Here is a 27,085-nt window from a genome sequence, read left to right as displayed (position 1 = left end):
ATCATAAAAAAAAAGTTTGTGAGATATAAGCGCAGATTTGCAAGATACATACAGAATTATGTTTTTTTTTTCAAGATATAAACTCGCTATTTATGAGAAAAAGTCAGAATTAGGAGATATAAACTCTTATAATTCAGAAGTTTTTTTTTTTTTTAAGAATTGTGGGAAAAAAAGTCCGAACTGCAAGAAAAGTTAGAATTTTTAAATAAAGAGTCACAGTTACCTTTTTCTTTTCTTTTTTTTTTATCACACACACACACACACACACACACACACACACACATATATATATATATATATATATATATATATATATATATATATATATATATATATATATATATATATATATATATATATATATATATACACACAGTATATATAATTATTTTTATTTTTTTTCTAGATATACACTCGCAATATATGAAAAAAAAGACAGAAATATGTGACAAAAGTCAGAATTAGGAGATATAAACTCCTAAATAAAAAGTTTGAACTGCAAGAAGAAAAGTTAAAAAGTCACAGTTACCTTTTTCTTTTCTTTTTTTTTTCACGGCAGAAAAACTAATTGCATCATAAAAATTAAGCATCAGAAAAGAAAATTACAAGATACATACAGAATTATAATGTTTTATTTCAAGATATAAACACCGCAATTCGTGAGAAAAACTTAGAAATACAAGACAAGAGTTAGAATTAAGAGATTTAACTCAAAACTAGTATTGCTTTAAATAAATCTACTGTATGCATGTGGGTTAACATACATTATAACGATATTAACAATCAAGCTTATGAGATTTGATATATTTGATATATCGCTGTATCTGAGCATACTCCCACACTTAGTTACAGTATAGTAGTTGTAGGTTGGAGTTTTATAATAATGCCATAATTTTTTTAAGGATTGACGCAATATCGTAACATACTCTTTCTGTAAAGAGTTATAATTAGTAACCAATTGAAAATGAGTTGCACTGTTCTATTGTAATGCAGTAGCTTTAAAAATAATGTTGTCAAACACTGAGAGCAACAGTCATCTTCAGAATCTGATACTTCCAACGCCTTTAAATCTGACCTTGCTGTATTTTTATCATGCCAGAACCGGTCTCCCCCAGCAACATGAAATGTGTCCGTCCAGATGGTTTTGTGCAGCATCATCTTGCTAATTGCCTGTGATGCCATCAGAAAGATGTAGTGGACCTGACAGGCAGATGAAACGAGAAGAGAGCGAGACTGAGACATGATGGACCAAGAGAGCAGAGCGAGCAATAAGAGCCAGAACAACAGCGGCTTTATCTTCTTAATCATTAGCTCAGATGGCATCATGATCATGTTGCTGTCACTCCTTTCTTTCTTTCTTTTTTTTATACACGTTTTTTGTTGTGACCAGACCAACCTTTCACAAGGCAGCAAAGCAGGAACCAGTGCTGCCGATCTTTCATGTTGAGTGTGTCTGTGATGTATTATCAGGCCAGTTTCACACCACACACACGAAAGCATCGTGTGTGTATTTTAGCCTTATTGAAAGGTCACAAGACTGACACTGCAGAAGCATCTTTACAGAACTTTCTGTAAGTGTGACTTTGCTACATTTATAGGTTTGGGGTCCATTATATGTCAACTAATTACCACTTGGATGTACAGTGAACGTGATTCCTCCAAATTTACATCTCATTTAAATGATAATGAGTTAAACTAAATGCCCAGAGTCATTGAAAATCATTTATTTTGATAAAAATGTAACTTATTTATTATTATTATTATTGTTAAAATTAATTTAGAAAATTGTTGCTTTTTATTAATTTTTGTTAGATATTTTGCAGTACCTTTAATTTAATTTAATTTAATTTTTTTTTTTTTTTTTTTTTTTAAGTAGAATGTAAACAATTATTTTACTTATAAAACTACTATGGAACTATAAAACTTATAATTGTATTATTTTTTTAAGTATTAATAATAATAATAATAATAATAATAATAATAATAATAATAATAATAATAATAATAATAATAATATATATATATATAATATGTTTTTATTTTTAGATTTAGTTTTTCTTTTAATTTTTACATTTTAGTAATTTTGTTAAATTAATTTTGCCATTTTTATTGATTTATTTTGTTTATTTTTTTAGTTTTCATTTAGTTTACCTTTAGGTATTTTAACATTTCAAATTAAAATGAATGAAAAGGACAAATATTGCCTTGGCAAACAACTAAAATTTAATTTAATTTAATTTAATTTAATTTAATTTAATTTAATTTAATTTAATTTAATTTAATTTAATTTAATAAAGGAGTTATATGTTATATTTTATTTCAGTTAGTTTTATATTTTATTTCACATGATAAAAATTCATGGATTTGGTTTTAGTTTGTGATAACTCTGACAAACACTAATATTTGCTACACTGAAAAATTTTATGAATTTCAAAATCACCAAAAATGCTAATAATCGGCAAGTAACATTTAAATTAAACCTGAAACGAAAGATTCAATTAAACATGATTGTATTTCCTTGTAAAACACTCTCTGATAACCGTTTTATTTCTAACTTTGTAAAATCCTTTAAGTTTATGCAGATCTAGTTAACCATTAGTCATGATCTCTCTCACCATCTTGACCAAACGGTTGTGTTGCTATAAAGAACGAGCTTGAATACAACCCTAGCTCCCCACAGATCCAGCAGTCGTTTAAGGTTAAGAGATTTAAGAGAACTGAGCTTCCTGGAAGGTTTGACGTCTCGTCTCGTCTCTGCGGCTGAATTCAGCAGAAGATCCAGCATATGACACAAGCGGCGGCGGCGGGCCGCGAGTGGCATGTGCTAAAGCACATTATGGTTATTGCCGGAATAAAGGTCACATTGTTGCGTGTTATAAACGAGAGAGGACAGCTCCGGCAGTCATGCGGTGTCAAGTGTGAGTCGCAGTGAAGGAAAATCCCAGCAGATCTTTCAGGACATGCAGGACTTCTCTCATTCCTGCTGATTAGGACAAACTTCATCATCAGACGTGCATCTCGCTTCATCAGATAACGCTGGAGTGAAATGTGACACTGATGAACACGAATGCATGTTTAGTCAACATGACATCAAAACTGACCCGGTCTGCCACCTTCATTTTATCCCAGAGAACTGAAAATGTCTTGTTGACTTTAAGAGATTTAGACTTTTGTTCATCCACAGACAGAAACCATGTCTGATTGCTCGCCTGGTTTGAATTACAAAGAAAGAGGAGTTTGAATATAAACGTTGCTGAATCCATGTGCTTTATACACTATTTAACAGTGCATTCACAAGATTGTGAGATTAAACGAAATGATTCAGAAAAGCAGGAGGCAAAGGCTGTTTGCAAATGTTGCTTTGTAGGTCATTGTGTAATGTCAAGTGTGAAGTGTCTCAGTTATGTAGTGTTAGTCATTATGAATAATCACCCTAGGATATAGATTGTAATTTCCTTTAGATGACATTTTGCAATGCATCAGGGTAACAAACCAATCAATTTCATGCTCACACAATGAAGGGAACATTAAGCTTCGTGTTTTTGGTTGGTTTAAAAAACATTGACTTCTTAAGGGAAAATAAACAAATAATTAATTATTAATCATCATGAATTATGTGTAATAATAATAGAAATATAATATAGTATATTCTTAAAATATATTAATATAAATAAATATTAATAATAAAAATAATACATTTAGAATACAATTTATTATGAATGATATGTATAAATTATTTATAAAGTTATTTATTATAATTATTTTGTTTTTAATAATAACGATAATGTTTTTTAATGTGTTTTAGATGTCATTGTTTCAGTTGTGCAGGTAAAAAATAGATGATTTTTTATTGTTCAACATATTTTTGCACCTAGTTTCAATATATGATTTATTTATTTATTTATTATTATTTTTTATTTATTTTTTAATCTGGAGGAAGTTTTGAATTCTGAAGATTATGGCTTTTTTTTTCTAGTACACTTAACATCTGAATAGATCAAAGAGCATGTGATTCCTTTTTCATCTAAAACTTCAGTGAAATTATAATAAAAAGCACTAAAATGTGATTATGAATTACAGGGCTGTTACAAAAAAAGTAAGGGCAGCTGAACTACGCTGCTTTACCGGTCTTTGTGTTTGAGTGTCTCTGTTAAGTAGTTTAGTAATTTTGAGTAAACATCTTAGCACATACATAGTAATTGTTTTGATTGTTTAAATTAAACTCTTCTATGAGTAAGTCCTGCTGTTGTGTGTGAATCAATGAAACACGTGTATATGGTATAAATGAAGGTCACTTGGTGGAAAGACACTTACATATTAAAATATTTTAGTAAATATACTCTGAGAAAAGAAAAGGTGGACTTCACAGAAGGGCTATGATGGCACAAAAGCTTAAATAGTACTTCTTGGGCTTGTATTGTTAGTGTTTTAGTTAGTAATGGCAGGAAGTATTATAGTTAAACTGTCCAGTTTGAAAGCATTTCTCTCATCAGACGCATTGATTACATAAACCATAATAGTTCATCTAAACATATGTGACTGACATGAGGGTGTGTTTTTGTATGGAGAGGTGCATGTTGTGAAGGCAAAACTGTGTTTAAAAAAACTGTAACACCTGTATTGCATATACCGGTTGTTAAGCATTGGAATAAGATTTTGTGCAATATGCATAACCAAATGCTGGAATAATGAGCCATCTGCATGTGTGGTCCCCTCCTCAGAGATGCCAAGAGCAGCACCATCTGTGATACAGCTACCAGCTGTTTTCTTTCTTATTACATGTTTATTAAAAGCCGGAGTTGTCCTCCTAAAAAAGGAGGGAAAAGAGACCGTGAATATGGGTGGCAATCCAATCCATCACCTTTAAAAGGAAATGGCTGTCAGACTTTTTCCAACAGCGAGCAATGCATTTTCAAATTGAAAAATAGTGATTTATGCTATTAGAAGATTATAGTTCACCCAAAATATTAGAGTTCTCTGGAAAATTTACTCACCATTAGACCATCCAAGATGTAGTTGAGTTTGTTTCTTCATCAGATTTGGAGAAATGTAGCATTGCATCACTTGCTCACCAATGGTTCCTCTGCAGTGAATGGGTGCCGTCAGAATGAGAGTCCACACACCACTCCTGTACATCAGTTATTCCCTTGTAAAGTGAAAAACTGCATGTTTGTAAGAAACAAATCCGTCATTAAGGCGATTTAAGTTTAAGCCCATCACTTCTGACCAAAATCTGAGTCTATGATCCAAAATAATGCTTCATCCAGTAAATAAGTTCAATCTGCTGTTCTGCACTGTTTTCGCTAGCGAAGGTGCTTGATCTGTGCATATTTCTCTCTTGATTCAGACTAGATGACTTTTTTCACTAGAGAAAGTAGTATTGAGGGTTTTGTTTTTCGGCTTGAAGTTAAAAAGTCTTAATTCTTTACAAAGACGCAGCTTTTGGCTTCACAAGATGTTTCATTTATGGGCTGGAGTGGTGTGGATGTTTTTATCAGCTGTTTGGACTCTCAATCTGACGGCACCCATTCACTGCAGAGCATCCATTGGTGAGCAAGTGATATACTTCAAAATTTCTCCAAATCTGATGAAGAAACAAACTCATCTATATCTCGGCTGGCCTGAGGGTGAGTGCATTTTCAGCAAATTTTCATTTTTTTAAAGTGAACTATCCCTGTAAGTCTGGATGAAAAACCAGATTGAGCAAGCGTTGTGACACATAACCGCAAATATGGTTTAGTTAACTTTCTGAAAACTTGATTGGAAAAAACATTATGCAGATTCTTTGACCCTTAACCTGATATGAAACATGTCCTCTTCAGTGACTAAAGATGACTGTAAAGCACATAAGGCTATTTTAAGTCATAAATTATAGCAGATACACCAGTCAACATGAAATGATGTTTACTTCTGTATTGTGACACATAAATATATATTGGCTCATGAGAAGCGTCTATATGACAGGCGTTTGAAAATTAAGAGAGATTCATTATGTCAGCCCAAAGAACATTTCGATAAACAAAGACAAACGTGTTTTCTTTAGAATAACGTGCCTCAATGACTCATTTAAAACAATTCGAAAAATGTATTAACAAAGTAAATCGTGTCAGTTTTGTTCTCATGTTGACTTTATCATTGTGGAGGCTAATTTTAATTTAAAGCTGTAAAGCTGTAAATGCTTAAGTTGTTCAGACATCTTGACTATTTTTTTATATTGTAAGAAGATGCTGTTGATGCTTGGATGCTTTTGAGCTGTATGATGTGACATTAGCACTGAAGTGTTTTATCATTGTACATGTTTTGTCATTGCATGTTGGAAGAGAAATTCAGCAGCCGAAGTGGAATGGACAGGTTTCACAAACCATTTGGTGAAGAAAATCTTTTTTGAAGGGGGGGAATATTTTTGAATGTTTCACTTGATGCAAATATAATGTCACAAATACTCTAAAGATGCACTTTATTTTTCTTTCTTTAATTATTCCAGAAGTCAAAGTGGATATTTTTCACAATTTGTCTCACATTTAATTGCAATTATTTTTATTGTCATAAAAATATTTATAATGGTTTAAAATTACATTTATGGGTTGCAAATGCTGTCTTATTTTGCCAGTTTTTTTTTTTTTACTTCACTATTTATCATCATCGGCAGCTTTATACATGTTTCCACTTTTCTATAGCATCTCGTCTGATTCAAGCTCCTCAACAAGAACATCTTTTGTCAATCCATAAAACTGGAATAAACACACAGTAGTTTTGGGTAAGCAACACTTTTTCTCATTTAAAGTAGTTAAAGGGATACTTAACCCTGAAATGTAATTTTTTTTATTTTTATTAATGACTATTAATCACAAGTGAAAGCTTCGTTCATCTTTGGAACCCAATTTAAGATATTTTGGATGAAAACCGGGAGGCTTGTGACTGTCCCATAGACTGCCAAGTTACAGTACACTGTCAAAGTCCAGAAAAGTCTGAAAGACATAGTCAGAATAGTCCATCTGCCATCAGTGGTTCAACCGTAACATTATGAAGTGACAACAATACATTTTGCACGTGAAGAAAAAAACAACTTTCAAGCACTGTTTTCATTCAAATCAAAGTGTAAATACACATAGAAAACATATCCATGTGTTTGCATTCAGCAAATATTCACACATTTTCAGTATCGGACTATTACATTTAGCTCAAGTTATCACATCACAGTTTCCATGTTTCCTCCAACTAGAGTTTATGAAAAAGTTATCATTTGCCTTTTTTTTTTTTAAATGCATTCAAATTTTCACTATAAAAAAATGTAAATAAATATTTAGCACAGGAAGTTTTCTTATTCCTTCAGCATCCTCATTACTACTCATTACTACATTACTACTTAGCAGCATTAGTCATGTTGTGTTTTCACTCATAATTTTTGTTTCAGGTTGTTCACCTCACTATTTTCACGTTTCCCCCAACAAGAGCACCTTTGAGATGTTCTGCTTCCAGCCAAAGCGTAAAACTGTAATCGGCACGCAGTCGACTGAACACAAAGTGTCCCTCTTTGCGCAGCAAGTGTTCTGAACGCTCGCTGTCAGACCAGAACCCCTCTGATCCAGTTTGGCAGAACTGCAGACCACCCTCTGCAGCTGTCAAAAAATTTCAAAAGCTCCGCGCTCGGACTCTGAAGTGGCACTGACACATTCCAGCTTTTGATGGACACTCGGGAGCAGTTCTGGAAACATCCATCAGTGTTCACATCCGTGCACGGAAGCTGACAGCTCAGGTCTGGACAGACAGTGACAAACCTGGCTCGGACGCCCTGTCGCTGCTCACCACGGCCGTGCCGGGGAGGAAGTGACAGGTCGGGCTCGGGCCTTACCTTTCTGCACGGGGCGACACTCAAATGTGTGTGTCCACGTTACAATAAATACACAAACAAGCATCTATCATTCTCCGATGATGAGCAGTCAGATGACAGGAGCAGAACCCTGGTCTGCATGTCGTCTGTTTTCAATCATTTGACACTCCACATCATCCGATCATATTCGATTTGTCAAAACATTGCAAGACAATGTCTTTATGAGATGGCAGTTCTGTTTTATTGCTTACAGTAAGAAGTTCTTTTGTAGATTAAGTATATCTTTTGTTTTTTATGTTTTAAAGGGATAGTTCATTTAAAAAAAAAAATTTAAGTAATTATGGTAACACTTTAGTATAGGATCAAATTCACACTAATAACTAGTTGCTTATTAGCATATCTATTATTAACATATTGGCTGTTTATTAGTGCTTATAAAGTACATATAATCCATGACATCCATAATCCTAAACTTAACAACTACCTTGTAAACTATTAATAAGCAGCAAATATGACTTAACTGAGGAAAAAAATCATAGTTAATGGTTAGTTAATAGTGAGAATTCGACCCTAAAATAAAGTGTGACCGTAATGGGTAACCGCACTCACCATTGTTTAGTGTTGAACCTGAATGACGTCATTTCTTCCGAAAAGGCAGAAAAATTAAAATGTTCAGAATATTCAAAAATAGTTGTGAAATGTAAAATGTAGCTCTAGCATGATTTGTTTGCTGATGCATTGGTTTGATATTTTGTATCCGTTGCATTGACATTTAGTGTGCTTTAAGTGTCCGAATACTATTTTGAGGTCACTTTTTTGTGCAGAAATACTTTTGGGAAATCCGAAGGGTAATATGGAAAATATTCTTCCTTCAAACTGATAACTCAGGGATCACTCAGTCTTCCTCAAATTTGCTTCAGATGTGTGTCACTTCACACTATATCAAATTTTCCAGTTCTGTTTGCATAATGCCTAGTGCATGCCAGCCATAGACCGAGACTGTGTGTGTGTGTGTGTGTGTGTGTGTGACATGGACATTTATCTTCTGAGCAGCGCTAATACCTTAATGCGGACTACAGACTGAACACAGCGGCGGTTGTGTCGGTGAACAGTATGTGTGCTTGTAGAAGCAGCGTTGTGTGTGTCAGTCCTCCCGTGGAGCCACGTTGCTTAAGCACCATACTTTGAAATCAAGCATTAATAATGAAGTCATTTCACAAGGCTGCTTTTACGATACATTACATGAGAGGAAATAGGTCAAGTGCTAGTGTTGGAAACACCGCCAGCATGGATCCTTATTGAGGTGAAAAAACTCCTTATGTTGGGTCGCAGTAACTACTTTGACTCAACCCCCCACCGGCAGGAATTTAAATGATTAATATTAGCATTATTATTGCTCATAAGATAAACGATGGTAAACGAGGCTATCCTGAAGCACTTTGTTTTGTTGCAGATCTTGTTTATTGTTTATCTACGGAAGGTAATTGAAAAGATTAGGTAAATAAAAAAGGTAATTAGGATTTATTGTCTTGCCATTTTTTATTCTTGCAATTCTCACAAAGAAGATTTTAACTCGACAGAATTGCTGGTTATTTATTGCGTTTGTGAGATATCAACTTGCAGTTCTGAGAAGATAAGTCTTAATCGTGAGATAAAAGTTTGCAATTACTTTTTTTTTTCAATGGTGAAAACAAAGAAAAAAGTCAGAATTTAGGGTTATAGTTGTATCTCACAATTCTTACGATTTTTCTTAGAATTTATGATTTATATAAAAAGTCATAGTTAACTTTTTTTTCATTTCGTTTATTTATTTATTAATTCTGTGGCAAAAGTGAATGGATTCTATACATATTTTCTATGAATTATATTGGGTAAAGGTTCCTTTTTTGATGATTATCTTGATTTTATTCTGCATATAAAAAAGTTTTCTGGTGGCTTATTTACTGTGTTCTTGTTTTGATGTTAAAACCAAAAAAAGAAAGAAAAAAAAAATGTTTCATTATTTTTTGTTAATAATCCACAAACAAGATACCTATAATTATCTAAATGCGGACAATCATAAAAACTTAAGTGTTATAAAAAAAGTTATATTAATGTTATATAATATATTTTTTATGTCATTTATAGTTGATCCTCCATTTTTTCCAGGAGTCTTTTGTGAGCAGAAACTTGAAAAGAAAAACATTTATTAGAAATATAAATATTTCATGACATTAGAAATGTCTTTACTATTACAATTTAATGCTTAAATAAATAAATAAAATAATTACTGACCCTAAACTTTTAAACTTGTGCATAGGATTGAACAACATTAATTTTCTTTTCTTTTTTTTTAACTAAAGTATATATTATTTTATTATTTATTTATTCTTTTATCTGATAAAGATCCATCATGCATGTTTACATTGTGAATGTAAAGGTCATAATTGTCTTCAGCTACAGTTGGTTTTGCTGAACTGAGCATGTCGTCTGGTCAGAACAGAGCAGATACCATTCTGTTGATCTGTTTTTCTCTTCATCTCAAGGCAGGAAAATCTGTGATCGTAGCCTCTGCTACTGGAAGCACACGATTGTTCCCCTCAGCTAATTCAACATCCTGTGAAAACACATCTTTACATACACAAACAATATGTTTGCATGCGCACAGGAAAAGGTCACGTTCTCTGTTATTCAGCCTTGACAAGCAGAGGCCTATTAGTTCATCAGGAGGAGCAGTTACGCGTTTGAGGTTCATTTGTGCTGTTTCCTGCACTTCGGCAAATATTTGCTGCACTGGCTTTCTGCTATAGGGAACTGAAACATTCTATCTATCTATCTTCCTTCCTCAAGTTGAAAACCACTTAAGGGAACCAAAATATAGAACGTGGCACAACATCCTACATGTGGCAGCCGGGTGTTAATTATCGCGCACGAATATTGATCGCTCAGCTGAGATTCTCGATGAAAATATCAGGCAAAACATTTCTGGTCTTGAAAGACTCGTCTTGAAAGGTTTCAAGCAGCACGGCAGCCTATTTAATTTCACTCGTGGTTCTTTTCCTCGTCTTTTAATTGGGTTATATGCATTAGATTTTCAAATTAAGCATCTGCTGTTAACAGTATGCATATGTTGTTGTTCTACTTTGAAAATTGCAGCTCTCAAGACTTCAATCACCGCCTGTCCGTATCACATGAAATTTCAGCTTTGAATCAGAAGCAGGTTTGGAATCCCCAGGCCTTGACTCTTTCATCATGGGGAGTGCATTTTAATTAGCTCTCCTCGGCTCAGCGCAGAACTGACGATTTGCACCAGGGCTGCGGAACAAAACATTGAAAACCCCTGCCATGCAAATTAACACTGTGTCGCATTCATTGGCAACAGTTGCAAATATTTTGCTATGTCAGTCAGCTTCAGACTGAAACTTACAAGTTCTTTTTTTTAGACTGCACACTTAAGTTTACGTGTGTTATTATGAAGGCTTGTTTACTGATAGGTGCAGTATCTGCAGTGTCAATGCTCCGAGATTTCAGTGTCAAGATCTTACATTTGTTTGTTTGCATTATTTATTATGAGCCTCTGTTCTTTCAATATGTTCTCTTTTTCACTTGTTCATTTCTAGGCTTAAGTTTATTTCTTTACTGGCTCAGCTCAATGGAGACCTTTTTTTACTGTTTTTTTTATTTATTAATTTTTTTAGACAGAATCATAAATCTTGTAACTGCATGGTTTGAGGAATCATTCATGTCTATAACTTAAATAGTCTAGAAAAAATGTTTGGCTGTCTGTCTATCTATTCCAATTGTTCAAACGTTCCATCTATTATTTTATTATTCTATCTAATGTTTGAAGGTTTGTTCAATCTTGTTACTACAATTATATCTATCTATCTATCTATCTATCTATCTATCTATCTATCTATCTATCTATCTATCTATCTATCTATCTATCTATCTATCTATCTATCTATCTATCTATCTATCTGTCTGTCTGTCTGTCTGTCTGTCTGTCTGTCTGTCTGTCTGTCTGTCTGTCTGTCTGTCTGTCTGTCTGTCTGTCTGTCTGTCTGTACTATCTTCTATCCATTACTCTGTCCGTCTGTCTGTCTGTTTGTCTGTCTGTACTATCTTCCATCTGTCTGTCTGTCTGTCTGTCTGTCTGTCTATCTATCTATCTATCTATCTATATCGTTCTGTTTCTCTATTATTCTGTCATTCTATCTGTTGTTCTATTATTTTATTCTATTGTTTTGTTTTTCTTTATCGCTCTTTTAAACATTCTATATTCTATTATTCTATCTTCTATCCATCATTCTATGTCTGTCTGTCTGTCTGTCTGTCTATTCACTAGTCCTATACACCTTCAAAAAAATGTAAACCTCTGCCTTAATAAAAAAAAAATCTTGTTGAATAAATAAATAATACAGTTTTAGGAATTTCACTTCATTTTAATTCTACTTCCCAACATTCAGGTTAATTCCACAACATTTTTTGGATCTTTAGTTCAAATTGAATTTGAATATGAAAGACATTCTGATTCCAGTCTGAAGCACACTAAACACACCTGTGGACTATTAACAGATCTTAACGTCATACTGACCTTTTGGCATCACACATGACAAAATACCCTTATATGTTAGACACATAACGCTGGTCAGGAGATGGCTGGTGTATGTTGTAGGCAGTGTGCCAGCAGTACAATACATGCAGGTAGAGCTGTAGTGCCGTCATGTGTGTGTGTGTGTGTTAGCGTTTATACACAGAGGGTGTTAAAAGCTGTCAGACAGGTATGGTCAGAGTGGAGGACCAACACTGATTGATCGGCGGAGTTCATGTCAGGTTCACGGGAGGTCTCTGCCATCATCGCTCGGTGACTGGCATCCGCTCATCAGCACACAGAGAGGGAGAAAAGCAGGCTAGAAAACAGGAGGATCGAGTAACGTCACCATATAACAGATGAACAAAGGCAGCATCATCTCTCTGTATGACAGCGGGATCATTTATCACACAGCAATGGTGGGAGGGGGCGTGTGCGCTGAGGTCATCTGTAGTCTGTGAGTAATGGCCACTCATTTGTTTATCGGTGACCTCAATAATCAGAGATGGTGAGAGGTCGGGACACAAATGGTGAGACACTGGAGAGCTTCAAAAAGACGAACCATTCTGCTTCACCTTGTAGGACTACAGTTACGCTGTAATGAAGCTGTGCTGAACAATGTACCACGATGCTCATTGTGTGCCGCTCATTGTTGCTGTTACTATGACATCATAAAGGTTTTTCAGCTGAAAGATTTCAATGTTTCTATGGTTTTGGTTTAAATCAAATCACTTTTCTGAGCTCGTGTCATTATGCTGGATGAATTCGGGGAAATCGGGCCACTTTTTGACATTGAGATGACTGATGAGAAGGCATGAGATCATGCCACTATTCAGTTTTGATAAAATATAGGCCGTTTCAAAAACCAGACACAAAGAACACTTTGAAATCACGGTCACACTGTGCATCGCAGCGCTCATGATACTGTGTATTGCATTATATGTACTGAGTAATATAAATGAACATGTATTTAATATACTAAAATGTAAAAACGTATGCAGTTGTGTCTTTTCTTTGAATTTCCTTTTTAAAACAATACCGATTTTTTATTTATTAAATTATTTGTTTGTTTGTTTGCTGTTACTCTGGAAAGTACAGTACAGCCCAAAACGATATATATATATATATATATATATATATATATATATATATATATATATATATATATATATATATATTTGTAGCAGCTGCTGAACATAACTACAGTCTGCATGTTCCTTGTTATCAGTACTCATAGACATAGCATGGTCACTTAACATTTTCTCTTTGTTTTCACACAACAACTACTTTTTGTATTCCATGTTTTAATTTTTGGTCCTATGCCTTCATAAACATTTCTGGAAATGCACATCCGTTATACCTTTTACATGTGTTGCTATAGTAGGCCAACAATAACAGGCCTAATATATAATTTCTAGAAGCTACTCCACATTTGTTACGTACAAGTGGTTGATTCATTATTAGCATTCATAAATTACACTAAAATATTTTTCTACAATAGTTTTCACAGGACTTTTTGTATATTTACACTTGAATTCTTGGCACAGTGTCTTTATAAACATGTCTAAATACATGTAATATAGGCTACTCAATATAACGTCATTGCTAATTGATGCCAACAACAATCACTCATGTTTAACAGCTACAGAAAATAAGCTCTTCACACTGACTGTAACATGGATCTTTATTTTTTTATACCTTTATTTAACCAGGAAGAGACTCAGTGTGATCAAAAATCTTTTTGCAAGAGTCAAATTTACTTACCAGGTATAACATTTTAAGTTTTGTCTCTTTGCATTTGTTAAGGCTATGCAGAATCCCGCTTATGCATATAGACAAGTTAATGTAAGTAATTACCACAGCAATAGCAATTATATCTCACTTCTGGCAGCTACTAAAAATAATTCCCCATCGCGTGCACGTTATTCATTATTACTGTGCACTGTGTCGCGTTCTTGATTTCTCGCGCTCAGTTCCCAGCATCTGTAAACTCCAGCCTGAAGCGGCAGAGAGACAGTATGAGGCTGCTCTTGTGGGCTGTCTCATGTTTTCTCCGGCCTCTGTCTCTTTAATAAACTCGTGGTTATCTAGTGTAACAAATGTCTCGCTGCCATCATCAAGTCCAGAGGAGGAGGAGGAGGAGGAGTTTTTAATGTTCGGTTTGTTCTATGGATCGATGTTTGCTGCTGGCATCGCCGCGTGTGTATGTGTGTGATATACACTCTTTTTTCTGCCCTTTTCTCACTACGTTTCATACGAGACCGGGAGTCTAAGCGATTGACAGCGTTCGTCCTTTCGGCTGGGGAAACAAAAAAAGAAAAGAAGAAGAAGAGACGGAAAGAAAAGCAATGCAAAACAATCCGCCATAGATCTGTCTATCTAGGAAGGAGAGGTATATTAAAAAGAGACACCTGATTTCTGGACAGCGTTTCTGAAATACTGGATTGTACGGAACTGAAGTGCATTAGAGAGTCGCTATTGCGTGTGTATCAGAGCACTTATACTGAATTTGACCTGGGCTCATTTTCACTGTACGTGAACTAAAGAGAGTTGAACATGCCAAGGAGGAAACAGCAGGCACCCAAAAGGGCTGCGGGTAAGATTCAACCTGACACCTATCATTTCACATTTATCCCGACATGAATATTGCTATTCATCCGCGTTTTCAGCTCACGAGCATACGGGGTTGTATCTGAATGAACCTCTTTTTATCTTGCGAAACAGTATGATGAAAGTGATAGCGCTGTCTTAGAAAGAGGATGTGTTTTAATATCAGAGAACGATGCTTTGAGACTCTGCATGCGAAAGGATACGCTTCGGTTCCCGACAAAATCCGGCGAAAGTTTTTAAACTTTCGAGTGCAACGAACTATTTCACGTTTAAATGAACGTAAACACGTCCGTTTAAAACGTAAACAACGTTCGTTGTACCTTATAAAATGAACGGCGTGCTTGAAAATCGCAACGTTTTGGCATTCTAAACGGACCAAGTAGTGAACCTTGTGTAACCCCTTCAACGTCTGTTATACACTGCGAAAAATCATGCCCTTAATCAATATTTTTTTGTTACGTTTACCACTAATAAATATGTATATTCTCTAAACAAAGCCAGTTTACGTCATATTTGCAGATTGTATCTTAAAACGAGTATTAAGTAAACCATTTTAAAGATTTGTCTCATTTTAAAGATGTTTGTGTGTATGAGTATATAAACGAAGTGAATTAGTTTAAGCAAGGCTCACTTCTTGGCCTATTTGTATTGTTATTTTAATCATTTTGCCAATGGCTGTTGTTCATATAATGAGGTAAAACGAATCATATTTTCATTTTAAACTAATGTGATTATATTTATTTACACATTACATAGTTTTTTGGAGTTTAAAAGTTCAACCTTTAGCCAGATTTTGTTGGGAAACGAAGCGTGGCGCCTTTCTTTTGCTAAATACACAGAGAGGAAATACGGAGTGATTTTGGATAGATGTGCTGTTTGGGATCCGAATATCGGTTGAACTTCCTATGAACCCATAATATCTCATAGACAAACTGACACACACACAAACGGGGTGAATGCACGCAGACACGCGCGGGAGCGCGCGCTCGAGAGCGCAAAATATGCCAGAATAAAAACGTTTGGATCGTTTATTTACGTTTCAGTAGCATGATGAGGCGAGCTCTCTTATTTTTCCTGTTAACTGTAGCCTATTCCAGTGTTGTCAAAACACTTGTCTGTTTCAAAGACTGTCTCAAAGCCTAGTGAACTAACTATCTAGACAGCATTTTTGAGAGCATCACTTATATAATGACAGTGATTATGTCTAGACAAGAATAATCAAGAAGCATCTTTAGTTTACCTGAAACAATGAATGAAATACAATTTTGCTCGCCTTAATTGTATAACAGTGTTAGCAGTACACTTTCTTTCACAGACCGTGTGCCAAATCTCAGTGATCTCCCGACTTAGCATGTGCATGTCCTGTAGCATTCTGAATAGTATTCATAAAGCACCTATGGGTCCAAAAAATGCTGTCTAGGTAGGAAACTCGCTAGGTTTTGAAACACAGCCATAATCTTGTCATGCACAGCAACGCAACTGGCAGTTTACCAGAAGGCTTTTCAGTGAAACATTTTCTTTTTTCCTTTCCCCCTCGGGCTTTCACTTGGCATATGATTGATCACACGTCACGTTGGATTTATTGATAGATTAATTTCTAATAGATGCATTTATCACCAGCTCTTTGTTAGCCTTCCCATGACCTCAGGTGGTGGCTGTTCAGATTATCAAAATGACTTTACGGCATAACTTTGACGATGCTCCCTTAAACAGTTAAGGTTATTTTTTTATTTTTTATTTTTTTGTAAAATGTAGGGTATGTATATTTTTGGAACAGAATGTGCATTTCAATCATTTGTTATTAATAATGCATTTTAAAATGTTTATTTAAATGTAAATATCTTGACCAAACTAGAAACCCATACGCCACCGTTTAAAGTGCCAATATTTAATTTGACTGTGCTTTTCTAGACAAAGCCCATTGTTTTCTTTCGTTTAAGAGAAGTACGCTACAATTGCAAGGAGACAAACTTTGTTTTGTAATGCGCGTATGGCTGGTTATTGTTTTTGTGTATGTTGACGCCAGATGCTTCGGACTCTTTATGAGGTGGAAGGATGATCACTCTTTATAATAACAGTAGACAAACCACACAGATGGTCATCACACTCTGCCAGCAATGGCGGATCTTAAAACCCCCTGAAGATGCTAAGTCCCTTCTTCCTCATTTCTACTTTGTCACTTTCCCTCGCGCGCACACACATTTGTCGCTCCCCCTAAAAGCCCCTTTCCCTCTAACAAAGGCGGCGCAATTATTGGGTGAACTTTTGCGAAGATTCCTAAGCGATCCCTTTACACGCTCTGGGCCTGCTCGCCTGTAATCTGGTAAATGTGTCAGCCCTATGGAGAAATAAGCCTTCCAGAAGAGTTTCTTCATTGTTGAGGTAATTGTCTCCTCTTTGACAGGCACATTCATCAGTGGCTTAATGGTCAATCAAATGTTGGCAGGCAGAGTGTTTTCATTCTTTCCTATCCACTACATTAGGAATACTTAATCAAAATGTCTCCCGGTAATGGCTATGAAGAGTTCATGACTGACTGATCTGTTGTCTGCGCAGATAGAAAATTAACAGCTCGGCGCAGGAGAGACGTGGGCCCGCAGATAAACAAATTGTGCATTAATATTTCATCTTCGAGACCTGGGATGTACTATCAGCGGCAGAATATTCCAGGCCCTTGTTGTCACCCCCCCCCCCACCATCTCCTGACCCCCCACCCCTCAAACCCCCACCTATATTCTTGAAGGCTTTTTGCAGCTGTAACTCATTTCCCTTGATGACTTTACTGGGGTTACAGAGAGTGACGACAAATTGATTACCTGGCAGAGCAAGAATGGAGCGGCGAGAGAGACGCAAGCTGACAGTCATGTTATAATAATATGTTTAATGATGTGTGGAGGGGTGAACAAGGAGAGGGAGAGGTATTAAAATAAGACCAGAGAAGATGCAAGGAATGAGGTTTTTTTACTCCAGCCCCCTCCTTTTCCCATTTTTCGTACAGTCGTTTTAAGATGTACTGGGTATAAAATGGCTTTCATTTCGTTATGCGGGCACGGTTATCCTTTTTTTTTTGGCGCTGTGGAAATACGGCTGTTTAGAGTAAAGACGAATCCCTGCGGTGATGCACAGTTAATATTTGTTGTGTGACTTTAGTTAGCAGTCACTGAAGGTCAGATGTATTGGATTTACAGTATCTATCATATATAAAATGAACTGACATGCATTTCACTCCAGTGTTATTTTGGTATAACTGATGTACTATTTATAGTACATATTTTGAAGTAGATGTAAGTTTTAGATTTAATTTGAAAGTTTTGGTAATTTTTATTTATAATTTTTTCATTTTCTTTGACTTTATTTTAGTTAACGATAAGTAACAATATTTTCGGTGCTTTCGCAAAAAAATAAAAAAATAAAAATAAAAAGTAATGAATAAAAATCAATCAATAAATTTCATGATGTCTATATTGAATATTTGTTATTATTTTGTTGGAGATCTTGAATTTAGCAGCATTATAATTGATTAAGATTTATTTTATTATGCTTTTATTTGGCCATTAAGCTTCCTAAAGTTCACGTAACTAGTTTTGCAATTATCTGAGCATTGTTTCAATGATGATATAGTAGTGTCTAATAATAATAAAAAAAAGCACCTAGCTTTTCTGTCGTAGGTTTGACTCATTTTTTTCAGTCAGTTCAATGAATCGATTCTTCAGTTCACTCTGACTTCAATTATTTGGTTGCGTCACTTAATAAAAAGCGTTCAGGGAAATCTCTGAAAGTGTAGACAGATATCTTTCATTAGTATGCATTTATATATGGGTGCGTATAAAAGAAAATGATTCTTAATCTAGTGAAAGCTAGTGCAGAAAACACTTGATTGTTGATTCCTAGACTTGTACGGTATGAATCAAGAATCTGGAATCTACTTGGCAACAGTGTTTGTTTAGTGGAAACGATGGTTCCTACGATTGAACTAAATGACTCTTTTACACCCTTTCAGAATGAATGCTAGTCACCACATTGCCCAGCCCAGTCCAGTGCACAGACACATGACTGTACGGGATTATTAGTGTGCAGCGCAGTGATATTATGTTTCTAATCAGTTTTTGAATAGCCCGTGCGTCAATCTGCTAGCCCAATTTGTTGTTAACAAGATAAATTGGAGTACAGACAAAGGCATTAAGTGTTGCATTGCCAATAAGTGAGTGACAGGGGCTTCTGGGAATTGGCTAGCTCAAAGTCCTCTAAAATGGTTCGTTCTGGAAACATCAGCGGTTGCTGCTACTCTAGTCCAGGTAGAGACGGTCCAGCGCTGAATTTGCTAATCATATTCTTGTCATAGCACGTAAAGTATTTGTTTGATAATATCATTAACCTCTCGAACGGCAGAGAGGAGTGTCCGAGGCCACGCCGCTAACATGTAGCTGTCTTTCCAGTGTTTGCTATGTCTTTGTGTCCCGTATCGCACTAATACCCCAGTGTTTGTTTATATGAGTGTAACAGTTAAACCACAGCAACGTTTATCCTGTCTCCGTGGCGGTGATGTCATGATATATCCACCAGCATGCAGGTGGAGCTGGCAGTATCACTTTGTGAGGCTTTGCTCCGGGAGTCAGACAGGGCGGTGCTGCGTCTAGGTGAGAGAGGAGAAGCTCCCGTGCCCCAGAGCGCTCGGCGCTCTACTCCTCTCCTTAAAAGAGGGAAAAAAAAACCCTGCGTCCTGATTGGACCCGAGCACCGCGTCGCCTCGTACCCCCGCTGCAGCAACCGCGCGTTCACCTTGCCTTCCCTCCGAGACCTGCGCCAGTTTCCAGCTAAATGACACAATTTGATACGCCAGCGGGACGATCGAGGAGGATAATGTTTTTACGTGATCATCTCGGCAAAAAGCCATTTCTATTGCTTTTTTCTTCATTAAACACAACAATGATGAGGTTACAGAGAGACTTTATTGCTCTCGGGCTAAAACTCATTACTCCTGCCAGACATCCGAGTATAAAAGAAATTACAAAATGGCATTTTGTACCCGCTCTCCGCAGATACAGCATGTCTGGGAGATTGAGGTCGAGGGGGAAAGGGAGAGTTGATCTGTGTCAATTTCTGGAGTGAAAGTCAGACAGGGGGGAAAAGGCCTAACGACAACACAAAACACCTTTTGTGCGCGCCGTATTTGATTACAGGCAGGAATTTTGATGGTGTCGCAGTGTATTTAAAACGGGATGCCGAACACACCTGACTCTTTCGGGAAAGCAGTTCTTACTCTGCAATGGACTTATTTCGGTAATTGTGGGCTCACCATATGCTTCCAAAGTTGCTCAAAATAATCAGTATGTGCTCATGTTACCGTGTCCAGATGGATTTCAGACAGGGTGCTGCGTCCGGACCGAGAACTGTGGCTTGGGATCAGGTTTCACATCTCGCTGTCATATTTACCCCTCTCCTCCCAGATAGGATCCTGTTGATATGAACACAAAGTTTTATTCTGTTTTTAAAGATGTCGTGATCACAAGGGAACCAGACAGACACAGTGTACCCATTACTTATTACACAAGATACTCATGTTTTCTCTTTGTTTTTTGTCTGCAGAGCCACATAAATATGACTGGTTTAAGGACAGATATATTGGCCGGGCCGATTATTAGGCCTTTAAGATATTGACCATATTTGCTTTGCTGAAAAACACAGATGTGTTAGATATCCTTGTATAAGCTTGTATTAAATCTTTTTTTTTTTCAATTTTAAATATTTGAAATACATGTATTTATTATTTATTTATAATAATTATTATATAACTATATATAATTATCTGCTATTGATTAAATATTATATATTTTTTAATTTATGGACTATAGTAGCAAATGCTAAACAAGGCCTGTTACTTTATTATTTTTTTGCTGTTTTTACAGTGATTTTTAATCAGTACACAGTATTTTGGATCATATATTTTGAACTATATATAAAAAGAGAGAGACAAAGCGAGAAAATTAGAGGGAGACAGATAGCCTAGATATTTATTATTTATTTCTTAGTGGTCAATATGCAGTTTTCAGTACTGTGTATATATACTATTAAAAACATTTTAATATATTTTTATAATAATAATATATTTTTTTCAAAAACATACTTTGGTTAAAAAAAATCTAAATATAATATATACTGTATAAGTATATACATAATATATATTTAAGTATATATATATATATATATATATATATATATATATATATATATATATATATATAAACCATATACATATTATATTTATTTTACATGTTCAGCACGTGTATTCATTCGTTGATCTGTGTACCAAGCCTGTCTAACAATGTTTGATTAGGTTATTTTTTGTCTGGTGAGACGGGTGTGTAACTCGACCTCTTGTTGCTCATGTTCCTGTGAGAATCCTTGTTTCACATCTGGCCTCCTGAGTCCCGACAGTTCGTGAGAAGATGGGAGAAAACTGTACCTTAAAACAGACAGAAACTTCATTAATCTAAAAATTGTCCACTGTGTACCTGATTTGCTTCCAATCAAGTGCTTAATGAGTCTCAATTAAGATTTATTATGCAAATTAACCCCGGCCTGCTGCAGTCTATGGGGCAGGAGCTATGACAATATTTTGCTAATGGCACAATCTGTACCAATTAGAAGGGAAAAATTTCACAAGATCAGGTTTAGTTGAGGGGCCGGAGGGTCTACAGGAAAATAAGAAGTGTTTATATATTATAACTTCTATTTCATTTCTTATATATGTTTTTTTATTAGATTTTTTATGCTTTATTTTATTATTTATAAATAATTTTTTTACCTAGACTGCACATACTTTTTTTTTTTTTTTTTTTACCAAACACTTGCTGCAGTTGTTTTTAGACTATATCATCGATATATGTAATTATGTTTTTTTTTTTTTCTTGTTTTTTTTTTTTCTAGATTTTATTGCCACAAACAACAGCCTTGCAAAATTATCTCTAATTGGATGCATTTTTCATATTTACCAAATATGTGTCATCTTATTTTTACAAGCACTATATCAAATTTTAATTTCACATTATTATTAAACCTTAGCCTTGACTAGAAAGGAATATTTAATTAAAGCATCTGCGGAAATCAAATTGATTAATGCACGCAATAAATGGATAGCTACAATGCTCGCACAGATAAGAGTGCCCCCGTCTGAAATCTTAAAGGCGTCCGTCTCCTCACTACTTCTCTGGCGAGTGTCCAAACAGCACCGAGTCATAAACCTCAGGCCTTTTTTGTGTCTTCATTTAACATGGCCGCTGATGGCTTCCCGACAGCTTTATAGCTGACAAGTTTCATGGCACGTCATGCCGTGCAATTACACGGGAACTAATTTGATGAATCAACTCGATATTCCCGAGTCCTGGCTGGCCTTTCAGTCCATTTTCTACCTAGAGGTCAGCGGGAGCGCAGAGCTGTAATGCCTGCTCGGGCTGAATCGGGAAGTTTTTGTAGACAAAGATCAGGAGAGCATGAGCATGATACGATATGCAAACACAATTGTTATTCATACTTATGTTGGAGGACCATTTTAGAGTAGATCGTTTGCATATTTTTGCATGTTTTAGAGTATTTTAGAGTGAATCATTTACATATTTGTGCTCTTTAGTGAACATAACAAATAACAACAGTCAAGTGAATTTCTCCAAGCACTAGGTGCTTGTTTCTCACTCTTTAATCACAGAAGGACAACATTTTGTGGTTAATTGTAGCCAGCCACTCAAACCGCCGTAGGCTCCTAACCTAGATAGTGCAGCTTTTTTTTGCGCCAAACAGATGTTTTAAGACCGTAAAACGCCACTTTGATGCCCGAATAGCTCACATGTGTATTGTTTTGAAAACTAATTCCAAACGATGACGTCTCTCTCATATTGTAGCGCTCTGATTGGAAACTCAAAGATGCCGGTTTTGATGGAGCGAGTCTGCCATAATAAAATGTCTTGTTTGTGTCCTTGCAGAGCTCTGAGTAGACGCCCGCACAAGCCGCGCCGTTCTTCTGAAACTAACAGCTTAATTGAAACTCATTAAACAGCTCTGACAGCTTAGGTGTCCTTGTAGGATATAGAATAATTCAGTTGTACTTACAACTTGATTAAGAGAACCGGATGAACATATTAATGGTTGGTGGCATTGTGCTGGTACAGGATTTAACAGTGTAGCAGTGTGTGAATTTTTTTTTTTTTTTTTGGCTGATGGTGAATGTTTAAACACAGCGTGCCATAGTAAAATATTAACATTTTTTTTATTATTTTGTAAAATTATACTACCATCGGTACAAGTGTTTTGGATAGAGACTCTTATGTTCACCAAGGCTGATCAAAATACAGCAAAAAATGTTAATAATTTTACAATTTAAAATAACACTTCTATGTGAATATATTTTAATATTTAATTATTTTTTTTGCGATAAAAAGCTGAATTTTCGGCATCATTACTCCAGTCTTCAGTGTCACATGATCGTTCAGAAATCATTCTAATATGATGATTGATGAGTTCAATGTTGAAAACAGTTGTGTTGCTTTATATTACTCAATATTTTAATCAATTTTTATTTAGGATTATTGAAAAGGATGTTCAAGGGAACAGCATTTATTTTAAATGGAACAAAAAGAATATAATCATGGGTGCACATACTGTATTTTTCGGACCATAAGTCGTACCTGAGTAAAAGTCGCATGTGTCCAAAAATACGTCATGACGAGGAAAAAAACATGTATAAGTCGCACTGGACTATAAATTGCATTTATTTAGAACCAAGAACCAAAGAAAACATTACCGTCTACAGCCGCTAGAGGGCGCTCTATGTTTCAGTGTAGACTACAGGAGACCTGAGCAGCATAGAGCGCCCTCTGGCGGCTGTAGATGGTAATGTTTTCTCTTGGTTCCTTTCTCTCGGTTCGTGTCAAATTAATTTTGATAAATATGTCGCACCTGACTATAAGTCGCAGGACCAGCCAAACTGTTGAAAAAAGTGCTACTTATAGTACTGAAAATACGGTAAGTGGTACCAAAATAAAAATGTGCGGTGTAAATAAGTAAATAAGACCACTCATTACGTAACGACATGGTTGAAGGCTGTTACCATGCACATTACTGTTTTACTGTAAATCGACAAACTGTAATACTGTGTAAGATTGCTATGTGGATTGAAACCATCTCGGGTTACGAATGTAATCATGGTTCCCTGAGTAAGGAGCGAGACACTCTAGGGGTGGCTATGGGGAACACCTCGTCGTGACACTCCCAGCACCTATTTATCCAGAGTTGCGCCGGTAGTGACGGCAGAGGCTGTCGTCGGCAAACTCGTTGGTGTTTTTCAATGTATGCTTCAGACAAAGGCCACGACAAGGTGTTCCCCATAGCGCCCCCTAGAGGACACAGTTCGAGGTTCCCTTGAAAGGGAATATAAATTTAGGCTATCCGCGCCATTTTCAAAGCACATTATAAAATATTTCATGAAATTTCGTTCCTTGACTCTCTCGAAAATACTAAACCTGGCAGCATGTACTTATTTGCCACCATCCTGCCAAAAATAAAAGCTTGCTGATTGTAAGTTTGAAAATGCTTAAAATTCATATTAAAATATATCGATAAATAAATATTAGCATTTTATTTGTATGTTTACTATAAAATAGCAGTATTTGTATTTAATGCTATTTAATACTTGTATTAAACATTAGCTCACTTTATTATTTTGTTTATTTAATTAAAAATAAATAAATAAATAATATTATTTTCACTGTTATTATTTTTTTGTATATTAATATTTAATGGGCAACACTATGTGCAGTGTGAGGACCAAACCAAATCTCCAGGTGCTCTAATGAGAACTCCTGAATATAATAGCACAATATAAATTCTGTAGCTGGTGAATGATATTTCATGTCATCTATAATTTTTTGGAGCAAATAACCAGGTATGTGTGCAAATGCACAGGCCTTGTCGGTTAGATAATGGCAAATGATTCAGCGACACAGTGACAAAAGATTCAATACTTGACATGAGCCTGAAAAAAAAAAAAACACACACACATCCCGCATCGTCTCTGTTGGAAATGAACGGCAATAGGAATTTGCCAAGAACTGATGGCCCCTATAATGAGTGTATGACTAATATTGCAATTTAGCAAAAGAAAATAAATGTGAGCAAACCAGTGAAATTATGCAGCATTACACTCCGCTGTGAAGAAGAACTCTCTCCGCTAAAGATCCCAGCAAATGTAATTTCTCCTATTAATTGCCGTGCCCTCTTGAAACATTTTCCAACTTTGTGAAAGCCTCGATCATTTTAGTGAGAGTGAGAGGAATGGGTGTGATGGAGCTCCTTTTATCTTATTCTACAAGACTTCAAGTCAAATAGAAAGTTGAACTTCACGTGATTAGAAACTTGCTGAGGCTCACAGTTCTTTCACTCTCCGCAGACATGTTAATCGACATTATTAACATTAACTTCTCTCCTGCAATTCACAGCTTGTTTACATTTAAAGGAATAGTTTGCTCCAAAAATTGAAAATCTTTTATAATTTTTTTCTTTCTCAAGTCTGTATTTTCTTTTACAGTAGGTGACAAAATAAGAATTTTTGAGAAATCGTCACTCAGCACTTTTCCATACAGTGATGTTTCACGCAAACAGTAGCTGGTAGCTTACCAGCAACAACAGCACGGCAATAATGTCTATCAAGCTCTAAAAACTCAATAAAACAGTGTTTTGGCACTGTATTCAAAGTCGTATGAAGCTTTATGATCACTTTTGAGAGGAACAGATTGAAGTATGTCATTTAATGTAATCAGTCTAGTCAAATGAACTAAGTTTATGTAAGATTTTGGCAAAATTCTCTCAGAGTAAGGAACAAACTTTCTTCTATTTAATGTGAATTGAACATTAAGTTAAATTATCTGAACTAAATATATGGTGCTTTTATATCGTTGACAGAAAGACAATAATAATAACAATGATTAATTTGTATCAAAAAGAGCTGCGTAAAGATTCCGAATTTCTTCTTTAGTGTTCCATGAAAAAAAAGTCATGTGGGTTTGGATGAATAAATAATGATAAAAAAGACTGTTTTTTGTTTTTTTTGCAGCGAACTGTCCCTTTAAACCTTGCCTGTGTTTTAAAGTTGAAAAATCCACTGGCGTCCTAAATGAATTCTAACATGGCACGCCAAATCCACCGTATTATTGACATTACGAGTACATTTCCCCTTTGGCATGACTGAATTATACACAAACAGCTAATTTTTTTATTCAGATTCTCCCATAAAACTTTATATGGCACCCGTCGACCAAACAGCGAATCAAATCCGCGCGCTTCTGTTGGTATCTGTCAATACGTGCATTCCTGCAATATTCCAGTGGGCACGGCGCACCCCTCACCATTTTGTAAATCTGAAAGGGGGGATTTCCTCAAAGAAGGGATTTATAGCTTCATGCCGGCTTCACATGATTGATAGCACACAGTGAAGCCTTTGTACAGGAAGAAGCATGCCTCACTGTGGGCCAACTGCATCTGTCTGAAACAAAACATGATGCCAGGCCTTCCTGCACACTGTCTTGAGTCATTGCGAGAAGGTTCCAGTAACCTCCTCGTGGGTGTAGTGTGAAGTCGCTCGCTGGATGTGAAAGTGGCTGCTATCGGGATGTGAATGGAGAGATGCAGATGAGCTGCTCAGATTTTGACTGGTAGCTCTCGTGGGGATCTGAACTCTGTTCCCTTTGATTCACTGAGATTTGACTCATGTTTTGACTCACGAGTGGTTTGTACATCCTGTGATTTGCTTGTTTTTATACCTGTGTGGAAATGTTGGTGTTTCCAGTTACTAGATTGTAGGGGTGTAAAACAGTTCGGGAAACTGAGCATCTGTGGATGACTTGCTTTTTAAGTTCATGCTTTAGTTTGGACTCAATGTAATATTTTTATTTATCCTATTTTAGAGTCAACATCAAATGTTGACTTTTAAACACATTAACTTCCGTAATGAGACTTAAAAAAAAAAAAAAAAAACTATATTCATATACTGAAATTTGTAGTGTTGAAATGAAAGGGATTTGGGG

The 27,085-nt window shown here is 35.6% G+C and overlaps 1 protein-coding gene across 1 annotated transcript in view; it reads left to right on the top strand.

Moving 5' to 3' along the window:
• Positions 1-14,423: 14,423 nt before the first annotated feature.
• LOC113041267 (teashirt homolog 2-like) overlaps positions 14,424-27,085 on the top strand; it is a 53,659-nt gene continuing 40,997 nt past the window's right edge. The window contains exon 1 of the mRNA XM_026199707.1: positions 14,424-15,000. Within this exon, the coding sequence (XP_026055492.1) occupies positions 14,961-15,000 (40 nt within the window). The 5' untranslated portion in view covers positions 14,424-14,960. The remainder of the gene's footprint in view (positions 15,001-27,085) is intronic.

The sequence above is a fragment of the Carassius auratus genome, chromosome 23, assembly GCF_003368295.1.
Source record: "Carassius auratus strain Wakin chromosome 23, ASM336829v1, whole genome shotgun sequence".
Classification (NCBI taxonomy): domain Eukaryota; kingdom Metazoa; phylum Chordata; class Actinopteri; order Cypriniformes; family Cyprinidae; genus Carassius; species Carassius auratus.
Note: the sequence above shows the minus strand (reverse complement) of the source record. Positions and strands in the feature narration are given on the sequence as shown.